Genomic DNA, 12,818 nt, shown 5'->3' on the forward strand with positions numbered 1-12,818 from the left:
CCTGGTTATGACCTCCATAGAGAAGGCAGTTGATTTGCTGAGTAGTCCATTCCAAACACTTATGGAATATGGACATATGGAGGATACCCCTGCACCCATAGTAAAACCATTGAGGGATGTTACATGAATTGCCTTTTGTGATTTGATCATTATACTAACCCCCCCCCCCCCACACACACACACACACACCTCATCCCCACAGATCTGGAGCGAAATGACAGAGCTGGTCTCTTCCAACAACAACTACTCCTGTTACCGAAAGGCCTTTAATGAATGCCAGGGCTTTAAAATCCCCATCCTGGGTGTGAACCTTAAGGACCTGATCGCAGTGCATGTCGTATTTTCTGACTGGGTTCATGACAGTAAGAAGATGAACCTGGTGAAGATGCATCAGCTCTACATCACCTTCAATGAGTTGGTGTCACTGCAGAGTATAGTGGCCCAGGTGGAACCCAACATGGACCTCATTTACCTGTTAACGGTGAGCGATAACCACTCCACATACTGTATCTTTAAGCTGAAAGAAAAAACTGGTTACAAATTTGCATAAGTATCTCTGTATCTGGGGGAAGACAAAAAGGGTAATACATTTTTAAAGATAGAATGCTGTTTTCATTATATTCAATCTGTATACTGTACTGTACATGTCTGGGAATTTGGATAAAAATAGCAACAATCAAAGTTGAAACTTACTCATGGACGGACCTCTTTGCTTCATCAGGTCTGTGTGGGTGTGGTTTCATTAACAGTGGTATGGCAACATCAGCAAACAACCCGATAACTCTTACAGATTATTATTCTTATGTTGCTAAATCCTGATAGGTGCACAATAAAACATATCACCTTTTTCCAATGGAACTCCACCCACTGACCCACAACACAAAGACATCTCTCCCCACAGCTTTCAACAATGCAGTTTAAAAACTAAAGATTCCTCATTGCTTTTTCCAAAATATTGCTGAGAAACAGCAGACTGGAAAATGCTTTACAGTATAGTGCTCTGTGGCTTGATTAATGGAATACTGCTGTAATACAACAGAGAAAATAATCAGCATTTATATATTTCCAATTGTTCACACCAATGAGTTATTAACACAATCAGTGGTGTAATGCTTTAGGCACCGGGTTTTATTTGTAAAAATACTAGATTCTGACACCTAAATTTCAGAAGGCTCTGGGCTTGAAAGTGGTTTGAGATAGAGACAAAGTGAAAATGACACAAATATTGAGAATGACCTAACGTTTATCTAGGGAGTAAATTTTCCCATCTAATTTGCATATTATGATGTCATATGGCGGTGGCCATATTGGATTATGTAATTTCCATGAAATACCTGATATTTTGAAAGAGAGTTGAACTTATTTCATCAGATTTACCCCCCTCCATCCATTTGTCATGTTGTCCACATATCAAATGAACAGAGAAAAAGTAAAATTGTAAGCCAACAGTCATAAACTACAACTATTACTGCACCACAAAACTCATGTAAACAGTAGGCGTTTTTTTAGTTAGTTGTAGTTTTTTTTTGTGAGGGCTTTTGGATGGGGGAGGGGTTTCACGGCAGCACCCGCTGCTCGTTGAGCACAGTAATTGTAGAGTGATACGTGCTTTCACGAGTCTCCAAACACCACAAAAGTCTCCAATAACAAGTCGCTAGTCGCTTTTGATAAAAAAGTCAAGTTTGGATGGGATTTCCTCGAACATTTTGCATTGAAGCATGATGTATTTCTTAGCTAAGGTCTAAGTACGGGATGTCTGCCAACTAGTTGAGGGGAGTATGAAGGACATATAACACTCTCTTCAGAGAAAACAGCTGTTTGATTCAGTATCGCGTCCTGTTGCAATTTTGCGACTTTGGCGCTTAAAGAGTTAAATGAATGCTTACTATGTTGTTTTCAATTGTTAATTTTTTAAAACTACTGTATTTATATCCAAACCCTTGTATTTTCAGCTTTCTTTAGACCTTTACTACACCGAAGATGAGATTTATGAGCTGTCATTGCTAAGGGAACCACGTAACCCCAAATCATTGGTAAGTTTCAGCTGAAATGGTTTGTATTTTGTGTTTAGGTTTGTTCACACTGAGTGTATGCCGTTTAAAAAACTTGATACTTGTGCTGAAATGTTTAGGACTGTTTTTGCACTGTACCATGATACTGTTTTTGACAACTTACAAGCATTTCTACTTTTTTATTACTTTTTGCTCCTGTGGAATTGGGAATCTGTCTTTGGTGTGTAACAGCATATTTGCTGAACTAAGTCCTGTGTACATGTACTGTGTCCTTCCTTACAGCCCACCTCTCCAACGACTCCCAACAAGCTCCTGGTCCCACTGGACTGGGCCTCCGGGGTCACCACCAAACCAGACCCTTGTGTGGTCAATAAACACATCAGGAAGGTGGTGGATGTGAGTACACAACAGAAACACAGCTACTGGATGAAACAGAAGTAGAGATGTATGTGTCTAATTTGTTTCTTGTCATTGGGAAGTCTGTATTCAGGAATTATGACCATGACCATGATGGCTATATTTCTCAAGAGGACTTTGAGAGCATCGCTGCTAATTTTCCCTTCCTGGACTCCTTCTGCGTTTTGGACAAAGATCAGTGAGTGTAGATGTTAAAATAATTACCTACAGCAACTGTATTTTTTAGTCCAACCTAGTCACAGCATCATGCTCCACACTTCTGGGTAGTGTAGCCACTTTCAAAATCATATAACATTTCCAGCTGCAAGCTATGTCTTCTCTTGAAGGAAAAAAGCTCAGATGTGACTTTAGTTGCATCAGTCGTTCTATTCTCTACCACATGCAGATTCTGCATCAGTATCTGAAGTCTCTGAAAAACAGATTAATTTCTTTTGAGGTGTTATAACTTCTTTTTTACCCTTTCTGCTTCTCCTTCTTTCAGAGATGGATTGATCAGTAAGGATGAGATGATAGCATATTTCCTCCGGGCCAACCCACTGCTCCAGTGTAAGATGGGTCCAGGTTTCATCCACAGCTTCCAGGAGATGACGTACTTGAAGCCCACCTTCTGTGAACACTGTGCTGGATTTGTGTGTACTTTAAGATTATCTCACTGCACTTTTCATATCTTCTTAATTTTCCTCAAAGCAATGAAAATTTGCAAACATTGCAATTAAACTTACAGGCCGGCCTTGAGCCAATCAGTCTAATATAATAACTATAAATCAAGGACTCTCTCTGTGTGTGTCCTTCAAAATATCTAGAGAATCGTTCATTCAATCTACTTCACACTTGGTGGGTGTCTTGCTGGGTACCCAATGAACTTGGCATTTGAAATGTGATGCAGTTTGTACAGATGTGAATAAAATTAAACGACCGCACAATAAATGTTGAAGGAAGAAAAAAATGCTGCCATAATGTTGGCTCTTCTGTTCACAATAAAAACCCAGCTTAAATTCTTTTAGAGCATTTGGCTAAGAGGAAACTCACAAAAATTTTAGTTTTTACTGCCTCTGTGAGGCCAATGTGAGTCTGTCTCTGTATTTTCTGATTGGCTCTCGTAACAGGCCGGAAGGTTGGCGCCATGAGTCTGTAAGGGAAATGTCTGTGATTACTCCACATTTTAATTGTTTTTTGTGAGTAAGATCTGAATCTGCAATGTAAACCAGTAACATTTCTCTTTCAGGTAAATGTAGTAGTACACTGTAAGTCAGTAGTAGACTTGGCATTAGGGACATGCAGCCATGCTTTTATTTTCTAATGTTGAATTTTCTGTACCCACCTCTCCCGTGCTTACATTTCTGGACCTGCAGCTCTGGGGAATCATCAAACAGGGCTACAAGTGCAAAGGTATTGTTATATTGCATTATTCTGTAAAGACCATCCAAAAATACATTTGAACATGTTAAATGTTAGTTATTATAATTCCTGCAATGTCATCTGGCAATCATCTGTCTTGAAGCTTAGAACACAGTTGCTCTGATTATAAGCTGATGTGTCTATTTCCTTTGCAGACTGTGGTGTTAACTGTCATAAACAGTGTCGGGAGCTGCTGGTTCTGGCCTGTAGGAAGCTGATCCGCTCCAGCTCTCTGAGCAGCATTTCACCAGCCAGACTGACCCACAGCTCACTGCCCAGCAGCCCGGCAGTGCCCACCTGTGGAGGTCATTTTCAGCAAACAGTTACTGAACAAAGTGACATGAACAGCATAGAAAAATGGATTTATACATCTAAAGCTAATTGTAGTTACAAAGACTTTTTGAAGTTATTTTACATCAGATTTAACATCAGAAGTAGATTTTATACTATGATGAAAATTTGATTTGTTAATAATTTTCTTTGTTCTTGCCTTCAGATGAGGATGAGGTGTTTGCATTCCCAGTGGTCACATCAACAGGTCCAGCACTGGACTCTCAGTCCATCACCCTGATGACTGGGTCAGCTCAGAGGATCTCTGTGCGCCTGCAGAGGGCTACCACCAGCCAGGCCACCCAGACCGATCCCCTGTGGCCCGAACACAACTGGGGGGCCACAGATGGCGTCTCACACACCTTCCCCAAAATGAAATACAGGACTCACAGGAAAACATCCAAAAGTAAAGGTTTTGTCTGCTGGGAAAACCAGAAGGAGCAGACAGTTTCTGCTTGGTGCAGCATGGACTCTCGGGAGAAGTCCGCCGTCTCAAGAGAGCTTGTACACAATGGGATTACACACAGAGGGAAGGTAAGAAAAAATGCTGTAGATTTTTATTTAAAGGTGTCATGTGTAACATTTTCACATCAATAAAACTTTACTATACACTGTACATATTGAGACAACATTAGTCTGGCAATGTCAGATTGTGAAAGGGAAACTTTTCAGGTGCCAGTGAGACATGACATAAGATCCAGGAAGTCAAGTTTGAGTAACAGATCCATGAGTCTGAAAGGTTAACAGACACCAAAACATTGCACAGGGCAGGCTGCTTTTTTGCTTTTGTCTGCCTGAACATCAATCAATCAATCAATCAATACATTTATTTTACAGCAGCCAGCAGGTATTCAAAGTGCTTTACATCAAGAACCTACGGTGGCAGACAGGGGCAAACGCCCTGCAACTTCAGAAAACACATGCAAATAGACAAAACACAAGCAAATTAAGAAAACAACTTCATTAATTTGACAACACATGCAGAATTCAGCAAACACGCTGCAAATACACACAACACAACCAAATACATAAACGCGATGCAAATACACACAACACAACCAAATACACACAAAACGCGCTGCGAATAAAAAACAATGCAAAAAGAAAAGCACACAAACCCCAAAAACAAATGCAACAAAAAACGCTGCATCCAGATTACACAACAGAAGTTCTCCAGACCTCTAGAGGGAGCAGCTGAGTGGAACAGCTGGATTTTCGACCCCACGGGGAGCGAGCACTCTGCCTTTTTATTAGAGTCGGGTATGGCTGCATAGTAAAAAGAGAACTCCTGTCTTATGCCCTCCCGTCCATACACTGTATATTAAATTCATATTATTATTATTATTAATAACATAATATAATATATTAGTAATATACAGTTTATGCTCCCGTCTCATGCTCTCCCGGCTGGTGCCGTGCCCGAGCTTCGACTTTTCTAAATAAAAGCTTGCGTCTAATCTGCGCTTCTTCCTTTAGTGTTTTGGATGTTTTTGAAGTAAACAGTACGGCAATCATGCTAATGAATACAATAACTTTTTCAGCAGATGTCTTACTTACAACACGATGGAGGAAGCAAAGCAAATTGGCTGGTTTACTAAACATGGAGGGACTATAAATCCTGTCTGTTTTTTTTGTATTTCAAGAGCGAATTGCTCCACAATATGAAAACAGATTGGTCACTTATTTTGTTGTATAATCACAATATTACACTTGAGGAGGCCTACACTTCAGTGATGTGCCTTCGGACCTGGAAATTAAACCCTCTCATGTAATATGGCTTAAAGAAACGTTTTATTACCACGAGTTTACAGACGTCTCTGCTGATTGAGTATCACCCGTGACCTGAGTTGAGACACACCCACCAAACGAGAGAAAACATATCTCAAACATAGACACCATTGCACACCGTTCTGAAACTGAACGTCTCTCTCTCTCTCTCTCCCTCTCTGTGGGGTCGAAAATCCAGCTGTTCCACTCAGCTGCTCCTCTAGAGTTCTGGAGAAATTCTGTTGTGTAATCTGGATGCAGTGTTTTTTGTTGAATTTGTTTTCGGTGTTTGTGTGCTTTTCTTCTTGCATTGTTTTTTATTCGCAGCGCGTTTGTGTATTTGGTTGTGTTGTGTGTATTTGCATTGCATTTGCTGAATGCTGCGCATGTGTTGTCTAATTAATTAAGTTGTTTTTCTTTTTGCATCGCTTCTTTTTTCGGGGTTTGTGTGCTTTTCTTTTTGCATGGTTTTTTATTTGCATCGCATTTATGTATTTTTGTTGTGTTGTGTTTGTTGTATTTGCAGTGCGTTTGCTGAATGATGCACATGTGTTGTCAAATTAATGTTTGACAAATTAAGATGTTTTCTTAATTTGCATGTGTTTTGTCTATTTGCATGTGTTTTCTGAAGTTGCAGGGCATTTGCCCCTGTTGGCCACCGTAAGAACCAAGAGTAAAACAACATAACATAAAATAAAAAGAATAAAATATAGAAAACAGTAAAATCTGAAAAAGTTACATAGAAACAGGAGGAGGAGACGGAAAATGTCACCATGCTACTCTGTATTAAAAGCAATTTAAATAAAAAGGTTTTGAGTTTGGATCTGAAAAAGAGCTACATCTGTTAAAGTGCGGATGGCGAAAGCCTGATCACACCACAGTTTATACCTTGATCTTGGGACCTCTAAAACCAGTTGATTTGATGAGCGCAATGACCTGTTGTGCTCATGAAAGGTTAACATCTCAGACAAATACTCCAGGGCCATGCCATTCATTAAAATCTTAAAATTGATTCTAAAACACACTTGGAGCCAGTGAAGGGTGTAGAGAACGGGGGTAATGTGTGCACGTCTAGATAGAGCAGCAGCAGCATTTTGCACAACTTGAAGGTGCGATATGGAGGTTTGATTGAGACCCACATATAGAGCATTACAATAATCCACAGGGCTCTCAAGTCTCACGCATTTCAACCTGTTCACACGCTCACATGCCACATCTTGTATTTCTCACGCAGAGAAATTACCAGGATAACGCCCACCAAGTTGCGCCGCTATTTTTAACAGTGGAACAGGTAGAGGAATCAAGTGAGTTCCCCATAGAGTTCAGAACGCCCTGCCACCACCCGTGGCGCTGCCATTGGGCATTTTAGGTCCGGGTCCGCCCATTTTGACCCAGGAAAGCTTTGAGGGAAAGCTTCTCAACCAATCAGCGGGTTCTACCCCAAGTGTGGACTCTTAAGTCTGCCCACACAGGCTGCATCGTCACCAGCAAGTGATCCAATGAAATGAATGACGTTTGCGTGCAAGCTTTTCAAGCTAGCTCAATGAGACAGACACAGACTGTAGCTATTAGCTAATATGAAACACAACGTGAAGCAAAGCAGCTTCTTTTCATTTAACATCAGCAAGAAACGATGCGAGGAGCAGCAGGAGAGAACTCCTGCCATTTAGTAACGTGGTTACAAGTGATGAGTTACCATCCTGCTCGGCCGCCCTCTCCCCATCAAGTCCTCCCGTAGCCACCTCCTCACACCAGTAAGGCAAGTAGTGTCTTAACGTTATTAGTGTCTGGCTGTCTGAATGCAGGGGGAACCTGAATAAATGTATTTGGCTTAATTTAACTGGCCCATTCAGTTTTCTGGAGGCCCACCTAAATCCTGGCGCCGCTATTGCCTGCCACGCACTGGCTGAGTGAGTGCGGATTTTAAGTTGTGGCTTTCGTCGCGGTTTGTGACTTTGCCTGAGATTGAGTGACAAGTGTACTCCATAGACAGTATATAAGGTGTACTCCGGTGTACTCGCCCTGTTGTTTATCTGGTTGCCATGACTTTGCGAGTGATGACGTCCTGTCACTGTTCCAGTTGAGGGGAGAGAGAGGATGACAGTTCGCTTGAATTCAGTAGAGCAGGGATCTTCAACAGGGGGTCCGGGACCCCTAGGGTGTCCTCAGAATCAAAGCAGGGGGGCCTCCAAATTATTGTTTTTTTCAAAATTAAAAAGTCCTAATATGAATCCAACATATTATTAGCAAATATATATTTCCCCACTGATGATAGGCTATCTGGCCTATAGGAGAGGTAGTCACTAAGGCCATCCACATATACAGTTAATCCTAAGGATTAACTTTGCCACATGTATGTTTAACATGAAAATAAGATTTATTAAAGCATGCCACCATTATTAGGCCATTTGAATAGCTTGGTATTCAATGCAAAAAATGCTCTAGCGCCCTACATGTTATGTAGGCCCAGTTTAATAATATGCAACTTACTTTTATACAATATATGTAGTAGGAGGTCCCTGTGTCATCTCTCTTTTAGTTAAGGGGTCCTTTGCTTTCAAAACGTTTAAGGCCCCTGCAGTAGAGTCGTGCTATTATGACTTTATATACTACATGTACATAGTGGAAACCCTGTTGTGCGTCTGCCCTATTTCTGATACTGTGGCGACAGAAATCAACATAGAGGAAACACAGCTTTTGCGCCTATTATTATTCTTATTATTAGTATCATCATTATTCTTATTTTTATTATAGCTACATGTTGAATCAGCTGCAGGGCTACTCTGACAGTTTTATATTTTTATAAAGATACCCATTTTATAATAGGCCTACCCATAATACTTTTATAACAATACCTATAATAATTTGGAATATTTTTAGTTCTTTCTTTTTAATTTTACTGCACAACCTCCCGGCCCCCATTGTGAAAACCTTTTGGCCTAGGCTTTTTCATTATATTTTATCCAGCACAAAGAAATGCTGAATTTAATAAATATTTTTGTGTCATTTATCACATCAGACCCCCATCCCCACCCAAACCCCTGCCGCCAAAATCTCACTCTGAACTTTGTTCAAAACTTGAGAGCCCTGAATCCAGCCTTGAACTAATAAAGGAATGAACTGCCTTCTCTAGATCCTGTTAAAGAAGAACGGAGGAGACGAAGCAGAAAAAAGCTAATTCTAACAACATTGCTAATATGCTTGTCAAATTTCGTTCTGCAGTCAAACATCACTCACAGACTTTTGACATCTGGCTTAATGTATGAAGCCAGAGCACGCAAACTCAAAACTGGACCTTTGACATGCAAGAAGTTTAATATAATTGGGCATGGACTTGCAACTTAAGTCGCTTTCCTTCTGGAAACAGATTTGTTGGTCGGAGAGACAAGTTTCGAGACAGATCCCAGGACACTTGCAGGATGGTGAGTTGTATTGGGGACTTCATCATCAGCTAACTTGGCTAGCAGAACAAAAATGTTCCATAGTGGGAGAGTAACATCACTGCTATCCTCCACACTGGGATCGAATAGAGGTATAGAACGTGGAGCCCCTTTCCCCATTTCTTTACCACTTTAGCCCAGGAGCAGTCATTAAGTCCAGTGCAGCAAGCTGGTCATGTAGCTTAGCATGCTGTAGAAGGAGATTGTTAAGAAGGCTTTCAATGAACGAAAGCTCTACTTGGAATCCATCACCATGCCGAGTGCAGGCAACCTGTGGCTCCTTAAAAGATGCGGCGCTCTTCTTCTGGAAAATCCTCACGTTGTCTGTCATGGCGTCGGCTAGTGAATACTCCTTCATTAAAAATCCTTTTCACTTTTCCCCACTGAGCTGGAAATGGTTGAGGGAGAGGCCCAGGGCAAATGTCACAACACCAGTAGTGGCTAAAACAAGGCTTTGGAGTCCCCAGACAGATAAAGAAACTAAAATAAAAAGATATAAAAGATATAAAAGATATACGCATACAAATCAATAAGAAAAGATGATCATGACAGTGAAGATCATGTATTATACAGGACATCATGTTGTCAGAAATTAATTTTAACACACTGAGACCAAGATTACAACAAAGTGGTTAAGTAACAATTCCAATCATTCCACATACAAATGACTAAATATATTTGCTCTTTCTTTCAAGGACAGCTGACTTGATCACTTTGGTGAGGGCCAGTCCCTGGGGTCCAGAGAGCCCCTAGGGGCTTGGACCAGGAAGCTCTTCTGTCTGGCGGACATTCTGGGCTGCCTGAGGTCCAACTTCAATGACCTGGAGTTATCTTGTTCTGTCTAGTCGCCAGCACAAGCAGAGCTACATGTGGACGCCGTGTAGCTGCATGAAAGGACTAAATGTGTGATCTCTGGCAGAGATCACAAAAATGAAACAGATGAGCTCAGTGGATAACCCACTGTTAATTACATGAAGAGACCTCCACCTTGGCAGCATAATTGGCTTGGGATCAGTGTGGATTACTAAAATGTAATTTAGGTCTGAGTTTGATTCGGGATGTACATAACATCAGCACTTGAAAAAGTGAAGAAACATTTTTTAAACTTCACAATAGTGTGCAATGGCTTCAGTTTAGTGGATCAAAGACACACAGTTACTTTTTGTATGCTAGCTTTTTAATTCCAGATTGGGTGCAGCAAGCAACTTCTTGATGGTCATTTCCCAAGTTGGAATGATTGGAAAAAGCATGATGGATATGGGAGAGTGTGTATATATGTGTATGGCGAGTTAAATAAAGGGAAAGTCTAAATGAAAGTGAATTTTAAGGGCATCCAACGTATACAACTTTGAAGATTGACGGTTCTGAAAAACTTTGGATTCTGTTAAATGTTTCTGAGTGTTCATTGCTAATGTTTTTAATGTATTGCCTCTCTCTCCTCTGTTGTCCTCCTGCTGAACCTTTTATCAGCCTTTGACACAGTAAACCACCAGATCCTCCTCTCCATCCTCCAAGAACTGGGAGTCTCAGACTCGGCACTCTCCCTGTTCCAATCCTACCTCAAAGGCCGAATTTATAGGGTAACTTATAGAAGATCTGTGTCTGAACCTTGTAGCGTCACTACTGGGGAACCTCTGGGTTCTGTTCTAGGTGTCATCCTCTTTTATCTGTACAGCAAGTTACTGGGCTCTCTTATTCCCTCACATGGCTTTTCATATACAGCTATGCAGATGACAAACAACTAATTCTGTCCTTTCCATGGTCTTGAAAACCCAGGTGGCTGACATCTCTCAGTGGATGTTGACACACAACTTGAAGCTCAATCTGGATAAGACTGAGCTGCTCTTTCTTCCAGGGAAGGCATCTCCCATCCACAACCTCTCCATTAACATGGAGAACTCTGTGGTGTCTGCGGCTTGGACTGCAAGGAACCTGGGTGGGACACTGTTTGACTAACTGTCCTTTGCAGCCAATATTGCTGTGATAACCCGCAGCTGCATATGCTCACAACATCAGGAGGATAGGTCCGTTCCTCACCTAGAAAGCGACACAGGTTCTGGATCAGGCTGTTAACATCGTGTTGTCAAGACTACTGTAACCCCCTCCTGGCTGCTCTACCAGCAAGTGCCAACCAACCTCTGCAGCTTCTCCAGAATGCAGCAGCCTAGCTGGCTTTCACCCTACCCAACTTCACTTCACTTTGATGAATTTTATCTACTTGCATGATTCTTGCAATTTCTGGGTGGCATCTTCATGGGTGAATGCGCTTACTGTAAGTTGCTTTGGATAAAAGCATGAACTATATGAATGTAACGTAATGTAATTAATACAACATCTATACCTGACAACTACAGTGTGGTAAACTCTCTCATTGCCTTAAAGGTAAAATAATATTCATTCATGAGCAGATATAATTGTCTGATAATAACAAATTCAGCATAAAATTTGATGACTCCCTTGCATGACAGAAAAATCTAATGTTTCAATAAAAAAAATCTAAGAAATTTAGAGAAATACAATACATACATACATATTGTTGTATGCATTTCATTGTATGTTGGTCTATGCATTTAATAAATCATAATTAAATGCAGACAATCACAATCACTAACTTGACTGAATGTACCTTCAACAGAAGTGCCTCTTCTGCTAGCTGGCCCGCAGGAAACTATTTTAATGTGACCTGTAAGGGAAGATGAACTCTGCCCATGCTCCCACCCCCAAGCTATGATTGGACACTTGATTGAATTTTAATTTTGGCATGGTAGATGCATTTCAATCTCAAAAAACAAAAAGCACTCCTGCACCCCCTAATGAAAATTGAATTTGTTTTTGGTCTTGGCAGGTCTGCTTCTTTCTGCTGGACAACACTTACATGGCCTTTTCACTCTGTTTTCTGTGTTGTGAAAAGATTTTAATGTGGCATTAAAAACAATTCAATTATTAAAGATAAAAGCTAAATAGTTTTATTTTTTATTTATGACAGTTTGTATTTATATACAAATCAATATATACATAACTGCAGGGTGCGAACTACGGGGGAGCTAGGGGGAGCTCGGCTCCCCTTAATAAGACATGGGCTCCCTCGAAAACGTGATTTGTGAAATTTTGGGGGGTCTCTAAAAATATTGACAATGTGTAATTTTCGTGCAATTTCAGTTTTGTGTAATTTGATCGTCATGGATTAAAATGTGTAATATTGCAAAAATATTCTTTCATGCATGACTGCGTGCAAAATCCTTGAAATACATTCTGCAGTTAGCATCGTATAGCCATGGCAAAAAGAAAACAAGGGCAAGGTAGTTTAATTAATTTTGGTTTTACGAAGAAATTGTGTAGGGATGACACGACCGATTCACCTGCTGCAAGCCCCGCTGCTGAGGCGGGAGGGAACGAGACGAGAGGGCATGACACGGGAGTTAGCACACCTCCCGCCGGGGGGGAAACGCAAGAA

At 40.8% G+C, this 12,818-nt stretch overlaps 1 protein-coding gene across 5 annotated transcripts in view; it reads left to right on the forward strand.

The window, feature by feature from the left end:
- Nucleotides 1-11,709, forward strand: part of rasgrp3 (RAS guanyl releasing protein 3 (calcium and DAG-regulated)) — a 63,956-nt gene extending 52,247 nt beyond the window's left edge. For 4 of the 5 annotated variants that reach the window (XM_028603565.1, XM_028603564.1, XM_028603566.1 and 1 more), the window contains 9 exons: nucleotides 203-481; nucleotides 1,953-2,033; nucleotides 2,295-2,408; nucleotides 2,492-2,607; nucleotides 2,911-3,058; nucleotides 3,782-3,818; nucleotides 3,983-4,132; nucleotides 4,324-4,691; nucleotides 10,060-11,709. In XM_028603565.1, the coding sequence (XP_028459366.1) occupies nucleotides 203-481; nucleotides 1,953-2,033; nucleotides 2,295-2,408; nucleotides 2,492-2,607; nucleotides 2,911-3,058; nucleotides 3,782-3,818; nucleotides 3,983-4,132; nucleotides 4,324-4,691; nucleotides 10,060-10,068 (1,302 nt within the window). In that variant the 3' untranslated portion in view covers nucleotides 10,069-11,709. The remainder of the gene's footprint in view (nucleotides 1-202; nucleotides 482-1,952; nucleotides 2,034-2,294; nucleotides 2,409-2,491; nucleotides 2,608-2,910; nucleotides 3,059-3,781; nucleotides 3,819-3,982; nucleotides 4,133-4,323; nucleotides 4,692-10,059) is intronic. The other variant, XR_003694730.1, reaches the window with a different exon arrangement.
- The last annotated feature ends 1,109 nt before the right edge of the window (nucleotides 11,710-12,818 follow it).

The sequence above is a fragment of the Perca flavescens genome, chromosome 17, assembly GCF_004354835.1.
Source record: "Perca flavescens isolate YP-PL-M2 chromosome 17, PFLA_1.0, whole genome shotgun sequence".
NCBI lineage: Eukaryota > Metazoa > Chordata > Actinopteri > Perciformes > Percidae > Perca > Perca flavescens.